The 25,020-nt window shown below is 30.7% G+C and overlaps 1 protein-coding gene across 1 annotated transcript; it reads right to left on the reverse strand.

Annotated features, from left to right (window-relative positions):
- Nucleotides 1-12,129: 12,129 nt before the first annotated feature.
- On the reverse strand, nucleotides 12,130-13,860 carry LOC132921003 (lipoamide acyltransferase component of branched-chain alpha-keto acid dehydrogenase complex, mitochondrial). The gene has a single exon (XM_060983792.1). It carries the CDS (start codon nucleotides 13,700-13,702, stop codon nucleotides 12,209-12,211), a length of 1,494 nt encoding a protein of 497 aa, XP_060839775.1. The 5' UTR covers nucleotides 13,703-13,860; the 3' UTR covers nucleotides 12,130-12,208.
- Nucleotides 13,861-25,020: the final 11,160 nt, after the last annotated feature.

The following is a 25,020-nucleotide window of genomic DNA, read 5'->3' on the forward strand; positions in this document are numbered from 1 at the left end:
ATAGGTGGATTGCAAAGCCAGGAATCGATTTACACTGGTTGGTGACAGACATCTAGACACTCATATCCAACTATTGCGTATTCAAAACAAGACCGCCAAAATATCGAGCCACCATAATACCAATGGCACCAACTTCGAAAACATCGTTAACACACACCTAATCACAATACTAAATTTGTGATTACTAGAATTTCTTTCAAGTCATGTCTCCCACCTAGAGTACTCAATTACACCGAGTTACATAGGTAGCTGGTGAAAATATAAAATGTAACAATATTTACATGATAGGTGTAGAGTGGTCAATTTTTTTTTTTGTGTAAGACGGAGACAACACATGCATGTGCGACGTGCTCTTAACATTTAAATAAATATTTAAAATAACCAAAATTTAACCTAAACAACATAATATTGACAGACGAAAATAACGCACTATTGTATAATATTATAAGAAATATAAAGTGGCATAAACATAAACAATTATTTAATTTATATCGATATAATTTTTTTTATCAACGACAATAATTATTAATTTGAATATTTTTTAAATTTAGATGGCTCAACATTTTTGGTAGGGCCTATTTCCCGAACTGGTGGGCTAAGCCCCCCTAAATAAATCTGTAAAAAACTATATTATTTACTCCAAAACAACCGAAGCTAATATACATATTATTCACTCGGAACACAAATTATGAAACGTAATGATAACAAAATTCCCGTAAAACGCACAGACACCAACTAGGCACAAACATGTAATTAATGTTGCATTATTTTCCCCGTTAAAAAATTACTGTACGATTTGCTGTCGCATGCTGACCAACGATTCAATCATTTTATTGGCTGTATCCAGTATTCATACTTATAAATTATAAATTATAATATTAAACTTTACCTAATAGAATGAACAGACAAAATAATCACGGAATACTGTCAGTTGTGTCACATAAGTTGAATACAAAATTTTTATAATTCTCTGGAGTTCTGGAAAGTGTTAAAGCAAAACATACCTCTATCCGAAAAATGTCCACAAATGATTTATAACTATACTAACATAATTATACTTTTAAACAATTTATTAGCTGTTTAATAATATATTTTGACATTAGTCTCCGCTCACTAATAATATTTATTGTAGTAGTTAGATACACTTCTCCATAGTTGGGTTTCTTAAATCATGAATTCAGTTGCATACTCGCATACCTCTATATGACCAGATATGGACTATGACGGGTAGGCTTGCAGTGTATAAATACTTCTTTGTTTGACTTTATTATACATTGAACAAAAACAGCATTGTCTGGAAGCAAAATATGATTGACGATTTAATAAAACTAAAGTATTATAAAAATAGAAGTATAATCAATCACAATGCAGAACTTACAAATGTCTACCTCTATGAAGTTAAACGAAAAATAAGAAAGTATTAAAACATTCAAAACTAAATCAAACTTTAATTATTCCATTTCTGAATTAACATCAATGAGCGTTCTAACCCTATGCAATAAATTCTAATAGTATTGTGGTGTCGGATAGTTTAAGAATAGTCTCTCAAATGATGAAACGCATTCAAAATTGTTTAAGATTCTTAATTTTGGGTTTTTGATGAATTCAAAATTTACTGTTTATGTAGTTCAAACGAGGAACGACTTAATTTCTAATGTCTAATCTCTCATGGCCCATGGGTTTTCTCGGAAACAACTGATAAGAAGTTAAACTCTCGTTGGTGTAATTATTGAAAATGTAGTAAAAAGTTCTTAGTTGCTTATTAATCAATTAAAAAATATCGAAAATTCATATTAGTTCCACTATTGAGAGGTGTCCATTAATATAGGTTATTACACTGTATATATAATATTATACACTCAGTGGCGTAAATAGAAATTAATTTCGGGGGGTTGAACCCCCTACCCCCCTTCAAATTGTTTTTTTAATGCTAAACGTTGAGCCTTATTAAGCCACTAGATTTTTATTAATTTAATTATTCTAGAATTTAAAACGTATTTTTCTAGATGAGTCACTAAGCCTCGAGTTTTTTTATTAATACAATTTCTCTGTGTTAACAAAAAATTGTTGTTTCTTCTTTTTTATATTGACAAGGATATAAGACCAAAATAGCGTTACCTAATTAACGAAATAATGACTATAATAAAAATATAGTCAATATATGATATTTATGTATACTCTGCAATAGAAGATTCGTTACGTAAACTTGTAAACATATTCATGGTCGATGCATTGACCTGCATGCCACATGCGTTATAAATACTAAATACAAATTCTATAATTTTTCAAAAAATAATTAAAATATCGTATGTATTAAACACGGTGAATTGTAAAAACAACAAGGAATAAGGATAGGTATAAGGATACTATTATACTAACTAGGTATAAATAGGATTTTGAGGGACAGATTGGAGGCGATTTCGAGCCGTATAAAATGATCAGTTATATGATCAAGTCCGAGAGCAACTGGGATTTGGTAAGGACTAAAGAAGTACTGTTACTAAGTGCTTTCAAAGCGAGAAGAAAAGAAACGCATAAGGGAGCTACTAAATATCAGAAGTTAAGCAAAATGTGCGCCGAAGGCGAAGCTATAAGGGATAGAGCCTTTTTATTCGTTTTAGAATTGTTATTTATTTTATTCTTAATCCGCGATTCATCACAAAAAAACAGGTATAAATAGAATTGTAAATATTTGTATAATGTGGAAGATGAATGACATTAATCAGATCTTACATAATATAATTAATTAGGTAATAAAATAAATTCAAAATTGTATTTTACATAGCCATGTCAAAAAATGAATATTTTTTGAAAGCATTTTGGAAAAAGTTTGAACTCTCGAACCCTCCTGTATACCTACGTACCTATACTGATACCAAATTTTCTAAAATTGTTTGCAGTTATAAGTATTCTAATCCTAATCCGAACACGTTTCACTTTTTGTCGAGATGTGAATTGCGACAGTATTTGTATTACAATTGTTATAGACATAGCCGTTTATAAGTTTTGGGTAAACATCTATGCCGAGTAAAAAATGTAATAAATTTATGTAGCATACACATAATTTTTACGGACACATGTATGAGTTAAGCTTACAATTTTATATGCATAAGTAATAAGTATAATATGGTTTTTAAACCATATTTAATAAATCATAAATCGTTTGAAATTTACCCTTTGAGCTGTATATTCTATGCACATAAATAAACAAATAGTTTGATTTCCACACGAAATAAATCATAATAGGTATTGAAATCATACAAAATCGATTTTTATATCTTTTAACTTTAATATTTATACTTTATTGAGCTCCACACATTTAATATTCATTTACTTTTGGACTAGAAATACGTTATAATAAATTAGATTTAATATTTTTGTTTAAGCTACTTAATAGCTTTATAGATACCTAGTTATTGTTATCAATGATTAATTTTAAAATAAATAACTGTTATTTAAAAATACTAATTTGTTTTACACATTTTTTACTTCTACCAACTTAATTTCAAACTCGCCAATAAATCGCATGTTGAAATTAGCTAATTAGTGCAACATAAATTCATTTGTGAATAGTTTATATGAATTTAAAAGTAATGTTAAGTTAACAATTAAATGATTTATTGTACATACATGTTATGATGATATGATTATAATTGAACTTCGTAGTCCGTATGAAAAATATAGAGTAAACAGAATAACATAATAGACAAACAATAAAAATTAAATTTTGGGTTAACATTAATATTAGTAATTACAATTTACAATTACCTATATAACTATATATAAGTATTTCATGAAGTCCACAGTTTGTTGCATTGGCCATTTAATTGATTTTAATGTATGGGATCTACCTATCTTTTTCTTTGATATTTTTTTATTTATGATTTAGTTTACTATTTAAGTTGTATTACGATAACAATAAACTTGATAGGTATCTACATTCTACTGTAGTAGTTAAGAATGTAATTAAGAATTTTTCTTGGGAAGAGGTAAAGGGATTAAATTTTGTTATGATAGATATCAGTTAACTTTATATCATAAAAAAAAAAAACCGAAAAATTTCTATTGAACACTATTTGAATTACTATTAAATTAAAAATATTGCAAAATATTAATAAAATAAGGCTTTGTTGTCTGGAGGAATGTATTTTCCTCATTCCCCCTTAATTTCACCAGTGCACCTCACAAGTAATAATATCATAATAATTAATAATTTAGTTATTTCGTTTACGACGTCGTTGGGTTAAGCTAGGTCAGGTTAAGTCTAATCCAATGGTGTGGATATATAACTAGGTATTTTATTTATTTTATTTTATTAAATAAAGTATTTAATATTGACGCGCCATCTACAACTTGAATCGAAATATTTAAAGTATTCAATTTTATCGTTAGAGAGCGCTGCCGTATATTACAATTTGGATTTCTGATTCCTAGTCGGTCACAACATGAATTAAACACGACGAATGGACGTTATTTCCTGTTTCCTTATGAGTTATGACCGTCCAAAGTATATAAATAATTATATAGCTGAATAATGAATAACTCGGCTTCGATAGTGTGTTAAATAATTGTTTATACATAATTTTCAATAACGGGTAAAAGTTCACCTGTGTTAAGTATCGAAGTTCGTTTATTAATCATAATAAAGGATTATTAAAATATAGAATTACTATAATTATCAGAAAATAAAGTTTAGCTGTATTACTATACTATATCTGTGGCGGTAATTGCAACAACTGTGTGAAAAAAACATCGAGGAGTTATTCAAAAGTTTCGTCGTGAAACTGTGAAAGTGGAAAACGAAATACGATGTGTACCTTCCCACCGCCCCTATTTATACATTTTAGGATAGAATAATACATTGTTTGTGGGAAATAATTATTCGTATACTTAGATATTTATTAAGTTTTGAAACTTAAAAAAAGTTAGATTATAGGTTATTTCGAATTAATATAGATTGTAGTTTGTATTAGGTACCTACATTAAATAATTACAGATAATTCAAATTTCGATGATAATATAACATGAAAATGTTTTTCATAATTTTTCCGCGTTTATACAACGTTAAAATTGGTAAACCTTCACTAGCTGTCGCGGAAAATGGAATAATAAGCAATCAATCAACAGTTTATTAATATCCTATGTATTACTATTATTGGCAGAACCTAATATTCGATAAAAAAAAAAAGGCTGCTTTAATTTTTTGAGTTTAAAGGGTACCAAGACTAACTTAATGTTTTTAAAAATATATATGGATTTTTCAAAAAAAAAACGACTGTTTTGTTTTTTTAATATTTTAAATTTTTAAACCATCTTTAAAAATATTAAAAGCATATTATTTTCATCACATTTATCTAATTTCCGAGTGTATTTTATATTTAAATACTATCTTTTTTTATTTATATGTAGTTATCACTCATTAGGTTTAAAAATATTGTATTTACTAGGTACTTCAATAATTAAATTCAAATAGAGTTATTATTATTATTTTTTCTATAATAACCTTGAGTTGTAAATAGATACACAAATGTGTATGGCAGTATAAAAGGGGGTATGGGGGAAAAGCTCCACACCAGTTTGTAAGTCGATTTAGATTCTGTATAACATTAACATAGATGATGCTATATGATACATGAACACAACTTCTAGCTCCGCCTATGATTATTATTAGTCATTATCAGTGACGTATTATAATATTATTAATACGTGTAAAATGTGATTTAATTTTATGATTTAAATGTTTCGAGATAATACTTTTGTTATTTTACAATAGACCTTCAGCGGTGGACCGCGCACGGACACTAATGAATACGTCAACACCATAACAATATCACTCGCGAACACTACAAAGCCGAAGCGTCAAAGTGATATTATATTTCATTCTAATAATGACGTGCGATGCGTATTATGTACAGTATATACATACTATACGCGTATATTAATGTAGCCATCATTTTTCAAACATATGAATCCTGATAGTAGTCCCGCGATATATCATACTATTATACCTAATGATATTGGCAGTCACTGCATTGTCCGGTACACGGGACGCCCGCGGAGCGTATTACTATTATTATTATCGCATGATGATGATCGTCTAAAATAAAAAGTATTATATCATTATATGTATCATGTTATAATATTATAATAGTATACTAGATAAATATTAAATATTGAGTAATCCATTTAACGTAAGACTTATAATTTCAGAAAACACTAACGATTTTGAATATATTTCTTCTATATGAAATATTAAATCGCTGGTCGTTACAAAACATTTTTGGAAAATCATCTTTTCACTATGAATTATCGTTATAAGTATTTTATTATTTTGATTTTTGACTGACAACATTTTTAATTTCGTAATCTGCAACAGAATATTATTTAGAGTATTTTAATCTTTAAAAATTAAATTTGGAACTAGTAGTTTATTAGTTATAACTTATAACCAGGACTAGGGAAGTTCTATTAAATACATATTTTTTTTTTTTTTTTGTAAGTCGTCGAAACTCGAAAGTAAGATACAAATTTATTTTACAGTATCCTGATGTCGTATAAGAAATTGTATTTTTCTAATTTATGCATATTTATGGTTTCTAGTGATATTTATAGGCATATTTTTAATATAATAAAGGAAATAAACAATATAACTCCAGACTCCAATTAAGTATACAAATAAGCGAACAAAAACGTTATCGTTTGTTATTACCGATGAAATTTATTCTGTTCATTTTCAATAATTTGCTTATTTTTAAAATTTATGTAAGACGCATTTGTACTGTAATTATCGATTCATCGTATTTACGTTCTAAAGAGCTGACCTATAGTTCTAGAACACATATTAGAATATATTCTATAAAAAAAAATATAACTTTTGTATTGTTAAAAATTCTTTTATAAAAAAAATTTTAAAATTTTTGTTGACAATTTTATTTTGCATATTTACCAATTTTTTTTGCACTTATATTGATACTTTTACATGCATATTAAAGCGCTAAAAATATATTTTATTTTAGTGCTATAACTTCAAAGCCCTGATTATTACTTATAACTTATAAACATTGAAAATTATATGAGCAAATTAATGTCACTGACGTACCCAGTACTCAGTAGGCAGTGGGTAACTTCAATAATGTATCGAATAAGTAATAACTTATTATTATAATATAATATTTATTATTATATGCGGAATTATCATATCTGCAGTAATTCAATTCAATAAAATTAAAAAATTAGAATTTTTCTTTAAAAATATATTTTTTTTGTTTACTTTTTTATTATAAGTAATATTATTTTTTAGTTTTTCTAATCTATTTGTTTTGTGAAATAAAATGAATTATTTTAATTTGTTGTTTAAAAATATAAAATTACATTTATCAATATCAAAATGTATTAGAACCTGCATATAAAGATATTCTGTTTTTTTTCCGGCTATCCAGAAAAATATTCAAACTACATCACTGCAGCAAAGTGCAAGTGGTGAACTAACCACTGCCATTTTGAATGATACTCCTCCACCTTGCTCATCAAAACTATAAAAATACTTATTAATTTATGACCATTGATTATGTATTATTAATATTATGTCATTAGTTATAACTTATAACTTATAAAATACCACAATTTGATAATCTTACACTGAAGTACCACCCCCCCCCCCAAAAAAAAAAAAGATATTCTGCTCTGAAATAACAAATTAAGAATGTATACTGTCATTGAAAAAGGTAAAAAAAATTTGTTTTTAACGACTTAAAATTATGTAAGAAAAAAATATTTCGATAAACGTTATCCATTTTTGAAATAATGAGTGCCTATTACGTTAAATGGATCACCCAATATATGTATTGTGTAGACTGTAGAGGTATCACACCTATAAATTATGTGTGATAATCTCGTAATATATGGATGACGATTATGTATGATTACGATTATGTTATATTTATTAATCGCACGATGACGATCGTCGGTCTGTGGGAATTTACGATGGTGGCGAAAAAAACGCGACCATCGGCACATTGGATGCCGTTGGCACACGTAGAGTAGGTACCTACCTATAGTGCCTTTAAGGCTATTGGCTATAATGTATATAATATATAGATGGAGTACCTATACCTAATATAATATCTTATAGGTGCCTCCCGTATACGTCGACCGGCTCTGAGAACTTCGAAGGTCGATGATCTATCATGACGGGACATTCGTATACATATATTATTATTATTATCATCATATTATGATATTGTGCACACACATCAGAGAAACACTGCCGACGAGACGGGAATATCAAACAAAAGAACATTATAACACGTCCGAACGACGACACGATGACGACGATGACGAACTACGACGAGCGAACGAGCATTGCGTGTGGTTCCCAAACAACGATGTGACATCGTATAGCGGTTTTAATTTTATTATTTATTTATATGAATATTAACGAAATATATAATGTTTGTGTAGATGAGTAGAATATGTAAACGATCCACAGCCAAGTCTATCGTACTCATGGTTCTGAAATTTGGTACTAACGTGGTAATTCTAAACCCGAAGATGTGCTGGTGTGTACTTCAAAGCTAATGTTTAAAATTTTGCGTTTTAAATATAGTGAATAATATAACTATGATTTATCTGTTCGCAAAAAACGAATATTAGTTTGTAGAAATTTGCCACTGATTACAGAAAATAAGATAATTATTATGATTATTGATGGGGTATAATTTTAGACCTGCATATTATAACCACCCATATATAACTAAAAATCTGTGCAGTTTACATTTGACGGAGCTAAAGGAGCTTAATGAGTATAAATCAACGGACATATTTTAATTTGTAACACGCAACTTCGTCTAGGGTCAGCTAGTATATAATATTTATGTATAGCCATTATATTATATATATATATGTATACCTAGCATTGGTATTATTTATTATAATGCATCACCTGCAGAATTTAGAGTATAACAAAATATTATGATTATTAAATAATTGGCTGATATATTGAGTGTTGATATTATATTGCAACATACTTACGAATACAAAATCTTATCCGAATCTCCGCGCAGGTATCATAATCAGCGGACCCTCAGACGGGCAATATAAATATAGTATAATACAATATACAATTGATAAACCAAAAACATAGAATTTTATAATACTTCGTCCAACAAGCAATAATGTACGTAATGTTCAACTATAGCTGAAGTTAAAGATTTATCCGTTACAATGATTTAGCTTTGTTGTTAATTTGAAAAAATAATGCAATAAGTTATAATCAGGTTTGTCTGGACCTATATATAAAATCCATAACATGTAGGTAGACAGGTGTTTGTAATAATAATTAATGAATTATTTGTCAACTGAATAACACAAATATTTCTAATACAAACTTACGTAATTATCTAAACTATTACAGCTATAGTGCGCAATATAAGAAAAAATAGTAAGATACATTTTTAACAATGTTATGTTATTGTTAAGTACAGGTATATTATTATCTATTTATTAGCCCCAGTACCCAGATGGTAGGAAATAATTAATAAACATCTTTATTTATATCCGAGTCAACATTTTTTCATCGAACCTATTAACTTAAAAATGTTTAAGCTAAATATCATATTATTTGCTATAACTATCAACGTAAATTTTAATGTTTTAACTTATAACTGGACTAAAGTTTTATTTTCACATCAACTCATCCACCTTTGATACAAGCATATCTATTCTCTATAAGCTACTATTTTTGTGTATTATATGAATTTACTTATATACTAATTCACCAAGCATACTGACCGCCAGTTTTTCCTTAAATAATTTATTCAAATTCTAATTTTTGGAACTTTTAAATATGCTTAAAAGCTTCAAATGCTTGATTTTTTTTTTCATTAGTTAAAAAGTGTCCTATGATATTACAATTATCTTTAATTATATTTAGATAGACCATTTTTTACAAATCATAATTTTTAATAAATTAATTAGGTAAAATTAGGTATCATTTTCAAGTTACCATAGCATATTTTATTATCACTCCAAAGTTTGGAATCCAAATCCATTAATATGGACTCATTATAATAATATACTTAGTACATAAAGTTTAATAACTAAAAGTATTCGTTTGAATTTTGATTCAGATACGATAACAAAATAATATTATTCACTAAATAACTTTCTGTAGAAAAGAGGGTTCTCATTCGAAAAACGGAAATTTGTATCTTAGTAAAACACTCTTTAGATAAGTAGTACAGAAAATTTCAAAAATTTGAAAATACGGTCTTTGGGTGTACCTACTTAAAAATTCCAAAAATCAAAATTTGAATAAATGCATTATTAAACAAAAATTAACGGTTAACGTATGCTTGGCGAATCACCCTGTGTATATAATGATTATAATGTATTGTCGGACGGTGTAAGAATTCTTATAATACCTACGTGAAATATAATATGCGTTAATATAGAATATAGATAGACCGCCGCAGCAGCTGAGTGTTATCTGATCAACAGCAAGTGATGATCTCTGAGATAATCCTATTATTGTCTAATGTCTGCAAACATGCGGACGACCTTGATGAGAACCCTAAAAAATCATGATTTAATTGAGTGTGTATTGTTTCGGTGATCATGATGTATATAAGATTTATAATTATATCATTTTTTTTACGGATCGAATTTATTTCGAATTAAAACTTAACAAACTCCGGTCTCCGGATGATAAAGCCGTCGAGAAGCGATGACGCGCACGTACTGGTATACAGCTAACTAACACTTCGGCATCAACCAAAGACTCGAGAAACAAACGGAAACGCCATCAATGTATTTATTTATATATAAATACAACTGTTGTACGTATAATTAGGTAAATTCTGGTTCGATCCGGAATTGGGTCTCTTAAGTCTCTTGTGTTAATAAAGTTCCTTTGAACACACGGTCTTAATTTAAATCCGAAAAATTAAAAGAACTGAGTAAAAATTTACCTATTTAAATAAAATAAAAATAACTGAAAAATGTAATAATAATATAGAATGTGTGTGTAATTTTAGGAATTCTATATAAATAATAAAACCCCTCAAAAGCTTATTTCCCGAATTCGTACTCCCACTGCGAACGGTCCGAGTATAGAAAATCTCAAAAGTGCATTGACACGTCGTATTGAAATTGCCTTTTCTTCGGTATTCTCGATCGTTGTCGAATCGGATTATCAAGCATACGTCACACGCATCACTAATGATAATAATTATTATAATTATAAATTTATACGTTTTACGCGAATCGTGCGTGGGACACATTAGAAATCGTTCGGGAAGAAATTATTGTTCAACTTGTTGCACGTTATACACTTAATTGTCATACGCGCGTTCGAACGGTGCTTGCAACAATAGTTTACTAACACGACTTTTGTTGGGTAGGTGTGTTTGAAAATAGTATATAATACATAATATAAACGGTCAAGTACCTATCCCTCCAAGTGCACATATATCATAACATAATATTATGGCATAACGATACACTTAAACATGGGTACAAACGTGTAAACACGACACACGTAGCCGACATGTGTTGCGTAAAGACACCATTTAGACACCAGATTTTGCTTTTAATATTTAATTTTTAAAACACATCGCATTACCTACACGCAGTAATTTGATTTTTACCAGACATAAGCGAATAAAGAAAATAATAAATATTGTTTTCATATTTTTGGTTTTTTGTATACATATTTGTCATAGAAATTCATGTTGCAAATTTATTCAATACGTAGATATATGTCTAAAAATAATAATATTTTACGTTAAATCGTTGACTGTTGGTTGTTTGACCGTGTACATAACATGCATAACTCCAAATGTGTTGAGTTAGCTATTAGTTATTACCGATGATAGAAAATATTTATGCTCATACAGTCATACAAAATTATTCCTTTCATAAGGCTCAGGACTTTATGTCTAATCACACCGCGTTCTTATATCATGGACTGGCGAGCTTAAACATTTTGTTTGAGCGATTTTATTTCTTTAGCAAACTGCATTATATTAATATTTTGAACTTTCAAGTGTATATAATGTAAATTTAAATGCAGATTTTAGTCACGAGAACCCGGTCTTTACTTAAAAATAGTATCATAAAAAACTCAAGAAATTATTGTAATATTATAATTATTATATATTATATATTTATAAAAGAGTACACAACTGGAGCCGAGATGATCACTACCGTGTTATAGTGACGTGTCATCCAGCTGGACGTCAGCCAACACTAGTGCCGGATTCTCCACGTACGTTTTCCAGTCCTTGTAGAACTTGGCCACCGCAGCCCCGTCCAGGATCCGGTGGTCCGCTCCCCAGGACACACCCATGACGGGCGTCCGGACCAGTCGCTCTTGGTCGTCGTACCGCGGCCGGTAGTTGACCCGGCCCAGTGCGCCGATGGCCACCTCGGGCGGCAGGATCATCGGCTGGAACGCGGAGCCCGCGATCGTGCCCATGTTGGACAGCGTGAACGTGCCGCCCGTCACGTCGGCCGGCGACAACTTGCCTTTCGCGGCCTTATCGCGGAGGTCGGCCAGCCGGCGGGCCACGTCGACCACGCTGAGCGTCTGCACGTCTTTGACGTTGGGCACAGCCAGTCCGAGCGGCGTGTCGATGGCCACGCCGATGTTGTGCGACCTGTTGAGTTTGTACGCCCTGAAGTCCGCGCTGGCGATGCTGTTGATGCGCGGGTGCAGGGCCAGCGCCAGTGAGGTGGCCTTCACCAGGAACGGTAGCAGCGTGAGCTTGACGTGCGGCGCCAGCTGTGCTTTCAGTTCCATCAACCGGGTCAGGTTCACCTCGTCCGTGATGACCAACGTCGGTATCTTGTTGGACGCCTCCATCGTGTTCCGCATGGTCTTGGCGTAACCCGTCAGCGTCGTGTAGCCCTCCTCCGGCGGCGGCAGTGGCTGCCGACTACTAACCGCCGCGCCGGCGGGGGTGGGGTCGGGGAACCCGAAAATGTCCTCCTTGAGCACTCGACCGTGTTTGCCGGTACCGTGGACCGTCGTCAGATCGATTCCTTTTTCAGCGGCGATCCTGCGCACCGCAGGCGTGGTTAGCACCCTCGCGGTTACGCCGGCATCGGGGGCGTCCGAACCCGCGGGTTCGCCGGACGACCCGGCGACCACCACTTCCTCCGCACCCGTCGCGACTACTTCCGCGCCGGCCGCCACCTGCTCCGCAGCCGTCTGGCCGTCCTCGTCCACCTCGATGTCCACCAGGGCGCTGCCCACCCGAGCCGTACCGCCCGTCTCGTAGTGCACCTTGGTCACGGCGCCCGCGTACCGGCTGGTTATGGTCACGGTCGCCTTGTCGCTCTCCACTTCACACACGTCGTCGAATTCCGAGACCACGTCGCCCACGTTCACGTACCACTCCTTGACGGTCACCTCGCTGATGCCCTCGCCGATGTCGGCCAACAAGAACGGCACGGTCTTTTTGCCGGCTCGCGTACAGTAACCGGCGGCGGCGGCGTGTGCAGGAAAGACGGAGGCCCTGCGGCCGCAACCGGGGCGCGCGTTTGACCGGCGTTTCGGTTCCAGCAGACGGCACGTCGACCCGGCCGCGGTGCATTTCCGGTCGTCGCCGGACCGGTGACGGACGCCGGCCGCGGCGGTCCAACGCGGTCTGGTCGCCGCAGCGACGGCGCGTCTCGCGGTCAACACGCCGGCCGGTAACATGATCGAAATCCGCTGTTTACGCGCACGCGAACGGAAAAACGGAAATATTCACGTCGATATTAATACGATAATAATATCGCGTCCCAGTGTAGTGCTGCTACACGTTACCGTTGTTTACGCGCAAACGCATCGCTGAACGCGGTATAGACTGATAACCATCGGATTCCGCGAGCCCGGGCCGATGCGTGCGCGCATGTTAATCAGCTGAACTCAAGGTCAAAAAACGAACACGCGCGCGCGTAGGTAATCGGCAGGTATAACGACCGCCGTACAATACGAATAACCTGCAGTGCCTTAATAATGCGATAACACGCGCGTTGCAAGTGTATTGGTCGTTGGCGCATCGAACACGTATAGGTACCTATAACAGTAAAAACGTCATATACGCGACCAGACAGTAAAATATACAATAAAAACCGAACGTCTCATCGTCGTATGTGACTTACATCATAATATATTATATAACACGATGCACGCGGTAAACAATAATTGCTGTCATGTCGAACCACCAACCTCGCGGAGTGGAACGGAAAAAAGTTCGAGACGTCAAAAAATTTGAAATTTCAACTTTTATCGCGTGTATATAACGGTAATTTCGATGGGATTTCAATACCATAAGATATATCGACGTTTATCGACGTAATAAGAATCTATTTAGTGTGTAGGTATCCATATGGTTATTTAGGAGTGCGCAGACGACAGACCTTTTTGACCAGGGAGGGGGGGAAGTATTTTGAGTAACAAAATCTGTGGTCAATCGTCAATGATAATTTATCGATACCAGTCATGATTCAAGATATAAGATTTCTTAATATTTGCATACCTATAGTATATTTGGAGAAAAATAATTAGCCCGCAGGAGAGACAACTGCCCACCCGTAGGGTACCTATACGTATAATAAATATGTTAGTTTATATAAAATTAAAACGAAATGCAATAAGGTCTAATGACTATATATTTTATAAAATAAAATAAAATAAATATAATATATTATATTATAGCTTTAAATTTGTTCGTTTAACTTGTAGTTGTAACCAATAATACCTACCAAACAACATTTAAAGACAAAAAATAGTATTATATATATATATATATTTACATAACTACATTAAAATTAATAATAATAATATTGTTTACGTTAATACTTATTACATCTTACTTCTGCCTTATGGCATTTTGATCCGATTTCAATAGTTACCTACCTGATAAAACGAATGTCGATGATTAAAAGTATATTATCGATAAAATATAGGTAGCTGGTAATAAAATTTAATCACTAAGAATATTATCTCTGTCTCACACACGTAGAATACGCTGAATACGTATTAAAGTAAGTACCTCTAATTAAAAAATCTCTCCGTATTTCATTCATTATGATAACATTATTAACATTATAATACAAATATATAATATACTAGCTAGTATAATAACAATTATTACAAATTATAATATTATCTTTGTCTTTTCAGTACTTTTGTAGTATCATGATTTTTATTTTTTTCATTACCTGAATAAAAATTTTTATAATTTACTTTCTTTAAAATAAAAATATTAAAAAAATATTTCGATATAACATAGACAATTTTATTTATATTATAATAATTGAATTATTATTTCAAATAATCTATGTTTTTATAATTAGTGATTCAACCTACATTTTATATACGTGTGTAAAACAGAGAATAAAAGTATTTTGCTAGATTATATTATAGTTCAAGTAGTTCCTCATATATATTTAATTATAAAAATGTCTGATAGGTACATTGCAATGGTGTAATCAAACCCAACCTGTTTCAAGTGTAGCTCATACAACACCAAAAATATTCACGTTTATAGGTTCTAGTAGACAGTAGTTGTATTTATTTTTTCTAAATATGGCAATAAACATTAAAAAAACATATAATTAACTGAATCAAAATTTCCAATATTGTGATAAAATAATTATTATCGCATATTATGTGTCAATATTTTAACTGCAATTAGATTATCTTGAGCTTTTTGTTCATGATATTTTTTAACAAATGTATTGACTTCTTTACCCACACTTTTTATTAAAGGTTTGAGACCATCGAATCGAAAAAGAAGCAGAATGAATATCCATTAAAAAGTTTGTGACAACAAAATTGTTATTCAAATTGCACCACTGATGTTGGAGATGTATTGGGCCTTGGAAATAAACCGTTAGAATACCGATATTTTGTTAAATCATCCGAATTCGCTATAAACAAAATGTATTGTATGCATTTTTGTTTTTTGAGATTTTGCAAATTGGGGCTGTATTACTATATTTGCCTATATCCTATATAGTATATACTATCAAAATTATAACGAGATGCATTTCCACGCCTCCTATGTATATATGCGTATCATATACATATGATTATATCGTACGACACATATTATATGTTTTATTCTACATTTTATATAATATCGTAATAAACCAGTTATCGTTTATCGGCCGCTAATGTTATATTACGCATATAGGACATAATATAATATTAATATATTATACGTTTAAGTCCGTATACCCATTTAGATGTTATTTGCGCGCGCCCGACTGCGGCAAAGTTCACCGTGTCGAGGTATTATATATAATATAGCAATAATTGTATATCACAGCGCCGAATGATATGCGTATATAGTATAATACTATACTACTATAGTGAGTATATCTATAGATGTATATACTTTTACACACCGCTGTGAACGCCGCACACTCAAAACTCAGTAATAATATTATCGTTCGAGATAGCAAAATCAAACCTTAGAACAAGAAGAAATTAATTCTGTGAATGTCATAAATTTCTCTTGCTTATTTTTTTCTTTCCAATTCGGATGACTAGTGACTATATAGCGTGCAGAACAATAATAACAAAACAGTTAGGTACTATACGTCATATTATGACGATAATGTTATTGGCGCAAAAGATATACAGGTATCCACGAACACTATTTTTTTTTTTTATTGTAATTAAACACTAGGTACTATTATTATATTATTACTACAAATACCTATTCTAATATCATTAATTTAAGAATATCACGAGTTTTTTTAGGGTTTTGAATGTAGTGACGAATTGCACATGACATATAATTGTTAGTTTTACAGTATGCACTATGTCTTTTATTTTTAGTTATCGTTATGTGTCTGGTGAATAGAATGTTCCAAGAGTTTCACTTTTGTCATTGGAAAAAAAGTACCTACATCGACTTTCAATCCTGCAATGCGCCTGTCTCAATCAATAAACAGCTGAATTTCAGCGATTCTGCCAAGCCATCTTGATTTAAGAAAAGAAAAGGTGCAACGATTCCAACACAAATTGCATCAGTTAATATTACCGTATACATTTCGCCAATTTTAAACTGTAAGTTTTAGTAACTATCAAGATTAGCTGTTTTAGTGAAAAAATTGACAAAGATAGTTTGAGTAAAATTTAAAATTCCCGATTAAAAGTTATAAATCGCAATTTTATAAAACACTAGCTGTGTTGATTTCGTTCGGGTTTAAATTAATCTATTGTTCTACTGTTTCCAATTGACTAAAATTTATTATACAAACACAATTAATTTTATGATTTTCCACTTTTTAATTTTAGATATATTTTTGATGTAAACATAAACAACTGGAGACAAATTCAACTAATGTTTAAAATCCAACGTTAATCTATAATACCACGTAAATTGGTATTATCATTGATCATATAATATAGTCAATGGTATTATGTATTTATATTGAAAATATTTTCAGAATTAAGAAATCGGTTGTATTAAAAAATCATAAAAGTAATCATTATAGTTGTATTCATAAATATTTGATTTTAAGATTTGTTTTTTTTTTAAATATGTTTGTAATATAATCTTGGCAACCGTTTAAATAAATTTAAAAATAATTTAATTTTGTGAGGCAAAACTAAATTTATGTATGAAATACTTCATACTCTACAGTAACTTATAACGTAGAAAAAATAAGCTTCAAATACCCTCAATCTCAAAGAATATATTGGTACTTATCTATAAATTATTTTGGAAGCCATCCAGTAGTTTCAGAATTAATTTAATTTATATTCAATTATGTATTGATTATTACTCTTAGATTTTATTATTTTATCACCGATGTATCTATATATAAACAGCATAAATGAAGTGGTACCTATATAGGTACATATTATTTTACGCAATAAGTCATTGCGATAAAATAAATATCACTTGATAGGAGTATAGAAAAAGTTACCCACTGATCATTGGTAATACACCAAAACCCCAAATACTATTTTATATGTTTAGCATTATGTTTTTTTTTAAATTTAATAATCAGTTTATCAGAGTTTGAATTAGTAGGTTAGCTATTGTCTCAAATGTCGGGTGAAATTGCTTATAGAAAAATCCAAATACAGACTTGGTAACGGTATTGGTTTTTAAAATTCAAATCTACGTTTTTTATTTTTAGTATGATTTCTTATTAGGAAATCTATTACAATTATAGAACAATAAGCTTAAGATATAATATTAAACCTACGTTTGATATTCAATCATTATACTTCCCTAGTTACCTGCAACGTCATGTATAAAAATGAACAATAATTATATTATTCCATTGGCGTACATATACCTTGATTATTCATTAAACATTAAGGTTTTGTACATCCAATATCTTAAATATATTTATAGATGATCAACTAATAATATATTACGTTTCTTTTGATAACAAATTTACCTATAGTTTTAAATGTTGAGTAAGCTCATAAACACGTTTACAAAGTCGTTATAATTATAACACAACCATGGAATGTTTTGATTAGTCAATGCTTTTAAATTTGAAGACACTCAACTCAACTATAGTGACCCACCCAAGCACCTAATAGAATATCTTATTTTTATTCATATTTTTTAATCATTACATGAGCATATTGGAATGTAAAAAATATTTCTTGTTTACCTACTCGTGACGTAATAAAGAAATTTACAATTTATATGTCTATGGATGATATAATGTACCCAATATTTATTTGAAGTAAACGTCCAAATCTGTTGTTGGATATCAATTTTAATTTAACTCGTGTGTGCGCATTTCAAATTAATATAAAATATAAAGTAATTATATTAATAATTATTAAACACATTATTTTTTAGTTAGGTAATAAAAAACTTAAACCATCGATGAAATGAGAAATAATTAATAACCAACTTATTATAATAATGTTATAAAAGAATTATAGACTAACAAACATGCGAATTGGATAATATTAACTATTATTTTTATTTTTTATTTTTTGTCGGAAATGTATTACATAAATCAAAATATATAATATTGTATTGCATATAAAGGAACGCTATTCATTTTAATCGAATTATCTTTAGTCTTCGAGTCTTTACAGCCTGTATAGGTCATTAACAAAGTTAACGTTATTTTTAATAAGATAAACATTTTTCTGGTATACATATATTTGTTAACCGTACAAATTATAACACGTATTATAGATTTATAGATTAGCACCAATTAATTTTTATGGGTTTGAAAATACATATTTCTAAACATCCATATTAATTGTATAGATATTTATTCTAGTTATACGTATAGCCGTATAGGTACAAATTGTATGGCCTAATATGTAATATATTTGTTAAATTGTATCATCCTATATTTATTACACGTCATCATATATTCGTATCTATACCTACCTAACGCGTGGTGTTTAAAAAGTGATGTTAATCAGTATAGTTATTAGTTTCGTTTAATTATGGGAATGAAAAATAAGTTGTTGCCTAAAAATAAATAAAAGAGCCTGTAAAAAATACAAAAAAATAATCAAATACACACGAATAGAAGGTACCTATACTAATGTTAAAATAATTGTACTTAATATTATATTTTAATTATATTCATGCACACTACGGTTGTAACATTATTATGACGAAATCGCGTCGCCGTGGATATTCTTTTACTGACCATCAACAACGCGTATAATATAATACCTGCAGTATAATGACTACACCGCGAATCACTGCGGTATAATTAAGTACATTTACATAGAAAAAAAATATAGACCAGCTCATTCACAAAATAGTGTGTTGAAAATGTTATAGAAATCCGGTGACTAATCGAAATCGTGTACCCATATAATACCTCCTATTTACAATACACGTTGTATACGTACTGCAGAAACAACAAGGTCTTCGAGTATATTACATAATATTATTATTATACCATATTTTACGTACACTCGTTATATCAGGAAAACGATGACAAAAAAAATCCCTACAGTAGTCGATTGGAGGAGACACGTGTTCGCACCAAGCGGTTTTACGAACAGCTAATTCGCGTATATTATAATAATTATTATAATCAGGTATATTATATCGGTGTTTATAACATCCATAGTCCTTCGCGAATGCAGCGCTCGAAAACGGCCGTCCGGCGGACACCCTGCAGTACCTACATGGCTACATACATAACACGTATTTGAATATTTTCTCCTATCGTCGGTATAATATATTATGTTATTTTTAATTTAAATATTGCGTCATCTGCAGCGGATGTAATATATATGTATAAAAATTTAACGTACAGCTCATTCGATTCGTTTATCGTTCAATCGAATTATACGCGCATATTAATACATATTACGCGCATTTTAAATACCTATACCTATACTTATAAAGGCGAGATTTCAATGAAAAAACTGGGAACGCTGTTTTATTTATTTATCATTAATATACATGCAGGCGGCCGAAATCCAACGAAACAATAGATGCATAATATTATGACAATATTAACAGTATAACTCATTTAGTTAAGAACTTAAAAATTTAGTAATGATTCGTACGCTAAGACAAAAAATAAACGCCGGCAAATATAAGTAGGTACTCATTTGGCACAGTTGAATAAGACACGATTAAGTAGAGTAGGTGCATTATTATAGATAGGTAATGGAAGAAAAGGGAATATAGAATGGAAAATCGTTCTCATCAGGCAAGGGAGAACTCTAAAATTAATTTGGGAAAGCAATGGATTACACAATAAACAACTTTGCCCTCCCCCCCACGCACGCACACAGTACACACCCTACACCCTTCATCAATCATAAATCACATGGTGGCTTTGTACTGCACATAGTAATTTATTAATATAAAATAAAAACTAATTATAACCTGTAGGCATATACATTTGGAGCACGATGTAGATTACAAAATTGAGGGTGCTTAAACCTAAGCCCCCCACCCACAAGCTCCAATTGCACTTATGAGCTGATATAAAATAAACACTATAAGGTATCTGGCTATATGAGAAACAGACAAAACTCTTACGAACCGTTATTATTATGGGCGTCACTGTCATTGCCACGGCAATAATATCAATATGATGTAAATATCGTGACGATTAAACCAATTGATAATAGATATGTGTATATCCACATTTTGACCTTCATCAAACGCCGCCATAAATGCCCGTCGGTAAAAAATGTTTAAATGTCATTCACTTTCACATTCCAAATGAGTTTATATATTAATATTATACGGTAAGTCGGTAACGATGTATTTCCGATACCATTTGGTCCATTTGAATATTTATAATTATTACACCCATGGGTACAATAAAATGTTTAATTTTAAGGATATTTCGTGTGTACCTATAAAGTGAAATTAAAGAAAACAAGTAAAAAAAGTGTACGCATTTTACATATTTTTTTTAAAACTTCATACCTAAACGAAAACGTTAGGCTATACGTGAATAACATTTCTCATTTATCGACACATGATGTAGCGCACACAACCCAATACACGTGTAATGGATAGTATGGCCTATGGCCTATCGATATTCAATGAATACAAATTAATAAGCATCCTCTCCTTTGCAGCAGTCCTCGTCCTCGCAACCGGCCATGCATAGGCGCACAGCAGATCCGACAGGAGCTGTAGTTTGTCTATTCCCCCGCTAGTAATAAATATAGATAGGTGTAGGTTACTAGCCGGGTACACCTATATATTATAATTTTGTTGCCAATGATATTATAACGTTAAGTAATACTATTATATTTTTGATCCTGTAACAAATATTTATTATTTTTTTTCCGTAATATAAACGGAACGCATTTCGAATAAATAACAATTTCTAATGACGATATTATACAAAACCCGTTTTCATACTCGTGCACACCTGAGAAATAGTTATTTAGTAGTTCATAATACATTTATATTACAAATTTTTATTATTATTATTATTATTATTATTATTATGACGTACAAAAGGGTGACTTCCACATAAGATCATATAATACGGCCATTACCTACTGCAGTACATCTGTATTGGTGCGCATGTAAAAGTGTAGTTGATAGTATTTAATTCCATTAGTATACGTACATCGGTATTGTACAAAAAACTTGATCAGTTTGTATTAAACTTGTAAAATATCGCATATTGAAACATAATACCTATAATAGATGTTTTCGATGTATCATATTATGTATGGTTAGCCTTCGTATATCAATAATGATACTGAAATATTATAAAATCAAATCAATTTCAATCATATACCTATATAATATAGTATATACTACATATTATATAGTGCATATTACTATATTAGCATAAATACTTGGTGGGTGTTGTGTATTTAAAAGGTTATTATGAGCAGCATTTTCCACGCGGATTCTAACCAAACCTTTCCCCGAGGGTGTTCTACATTTTGATAGTTTTTATTATTTTTATATCCTTGTTACTATTATTATCATTATTAATATTCATAACTAGTAATGATTCATACAAATCTAACTTCCTTTAGGAATTTATAATTTTCAATGAATTAAAAATAAATCGAACATTATATTTTTTATAAGACTATAACTACCGATTATTGTTATTATTGTTTTCGTTCGACCGAAGAAAAATAATAATAATACTACAATTCAAATCAATTATGTTTATAAATTTATTATTTTTAACATGCTATAGCAATAATTAAGGTAGGTACTTTATTATGAACTTAATATATACTTATAAAGTTATAAACTATAAAAAATAAAAATATACAATGTATAATTATAATATTATACACCATTCACTTTTAAATATTATTTTTTGAACTATACGGGCATAAAATAAATATAAATTATGATTTTACCAACAAATAATATTATAATATTCCTGTTACAAAAAATATATTAAATCACTGGTAATGTTATAATAACATAACATAACATCAATAACGCAAGAAACACTATCCACATTAACTAACCAAAGTTATGAATTATGATTCATAAAAATATATTTTGTGAATAGACAAAGGATAAGTGCTTAAATTCTTATATCATCTAGAGTAAATAAACTATTTTTATGAAATGGAACTATTTTAATTTGAATTGTACATTCAAATACAATCGTAAATTAATGCGATTAAAATCGACGTTTCTGAAATTAATAATTTAGTGGCGTAAAGACTGCGGTATCATGCATCTTATGCGTAAGTTTGGTTAGGACTATACAGAAAACCGCAATAACCTAGGGAAACGTAAGTGAAAATACTGAAAACTCAAAATCATTTATTAGTAATTACAAAGCGTTTGAATAAAAAAAAAAGTAGTGAAAATGAATTATTAGTAATTGTAATAGTCTTTTTTTACCCGCATAAATAGTTCAACCAAATCGAAATCAATATTTCCCATTTGTTTTGAAAATTAATTTACTTTTTATAGTTACAATGTAACATTTAAACACAATTATACTTTAGTATATATTATCTAACTAACACTTCTTATACATTTTAACGTATTATTATATTAATGGTGTATCGTACAATACACCCTGAAAAGGTGTGCATGCGAAATTAAAATAAATAACAATGCACATTACAACGTAAGTACAATACCGTTTTAAGCATAATTTTTATTACAACACAATAAAATAATAAAATATATAATAATACTAATAAATATAACAAAAACTATTAACACGAAAATATGTCAGTACGACCTATTTAATATATATTATAATACCTAGTAGTTATAAATGTATAAATAAATAATGTAAAGCACGCATATATATAATTACACTTTCATTATTCTTTTCATTGTTTCGTACTGACATATAGCAGTAAATAATATATAGAATATCGATATAGGGCGAATTATGTTAGGGTCACAGAGTGAATTTAAAATATAATTTATGTAGATCTAATCGTCTGAGGTTTATAATTTATGACAAATATATATCATGTATGTGCAGCTTGCTAGTTGTTTGCTCGTAAGCGAAAATGCGCAATGACCAAATATTCATAAATTATTATTAATTGATATATAGTTTCAAAAATATTCCAGAACAAAAAAAAAATAAATATCTTTAAATAATGCTGGACAAAAAATTAACCTGGAAACATCTTCATTTAAAATAAAAATAACCTACTTCAAACTTCGTTGTTTTTTGTCTTCTTTAAAGTCAAAATTTAATCTCATCTCAGAGCCTAACTACTCCTATTTATTGTAAGGATCCTGCTAATTTGGTTATATACTATACATTATACAAACCTGAAGCCATGCAAAACCATCTGACAATCCAGACAATTCGCAAGTTTTCCTTAAATTCATGCCATAATAATACTTGACAAACAGCATTACATGAAGCTCTACAAAATATGTTGACTGTTGACTGTCATCTTTCTAAACACTTTCTTTCATAATTAACATAAATAAATAAATAACATTTGTATAAATAAGTACTTGTCCGTCACTTATTTTGGCGTTTTCCCTAACAAATCTACATTAATTCATTAATTGCTCCTTATTATCGATCCGATTCGTTTTCCGCTGCTCAATATGCCGCATACCATTGATGCGGATTACGTATGCGTAGGTAACCTCTCATTCGTGTCTCTTAAGGTCAAAAACGTTACTACGAACACGCAACGCAGTCATCTCTGTATGCCATATATATAATATACACATAATATACGTGATAATATTATATTCACATAGACATGGTTATATAGGAACTCCGCGGCCTGGGGTCGTAAAACGATTTGTGCACGCCGCGGGTATTAACAAATTCGTTTAAAGTGAGAGGTTATGTATAATACTACTATTATACCTATACCTCCGTATGATTAACGACAAATATAATAATATAATTATACACATTTACATAATAGTTCGAAAAGTACGAGAGTGCTATAGTATGCTACTCAGAACTTGGTGGGTATGTTGTATGTGTGATGATGTTCGCGACTCGGATATGTATATATTATAATGTATATAGTATATTATAGGTACAGAATATGTGTAATGTAGAAGCACTAGAAGCAGTATGAAATATATAGTGTATACCCAA

The sequence above is a fragment of the Rhopalosiphum padi genome, chromosome 2 (genome assembly GCF_020882245.1).
Source record: "Rhopalosiphum padi isolate XX-2018 chromosome 2, ASM2088224v1, whole genome shotgun sequence".
NCBI lineage: Eukaryota > Metazoa > Arthropoda > Insecta > Hemiptera > Aphididae > Rhopalosiphum > Rhopalosiphum padi.

Coding starts and splice junctions, on each gene's coding strand:
- LOC132921003 (XM_060983792.1), bottom strand. CDS start 13,702: ATGTTACCGGCCGGCGTGTTGACCGCGAGACGCGCCGTCGCTGCGGCG.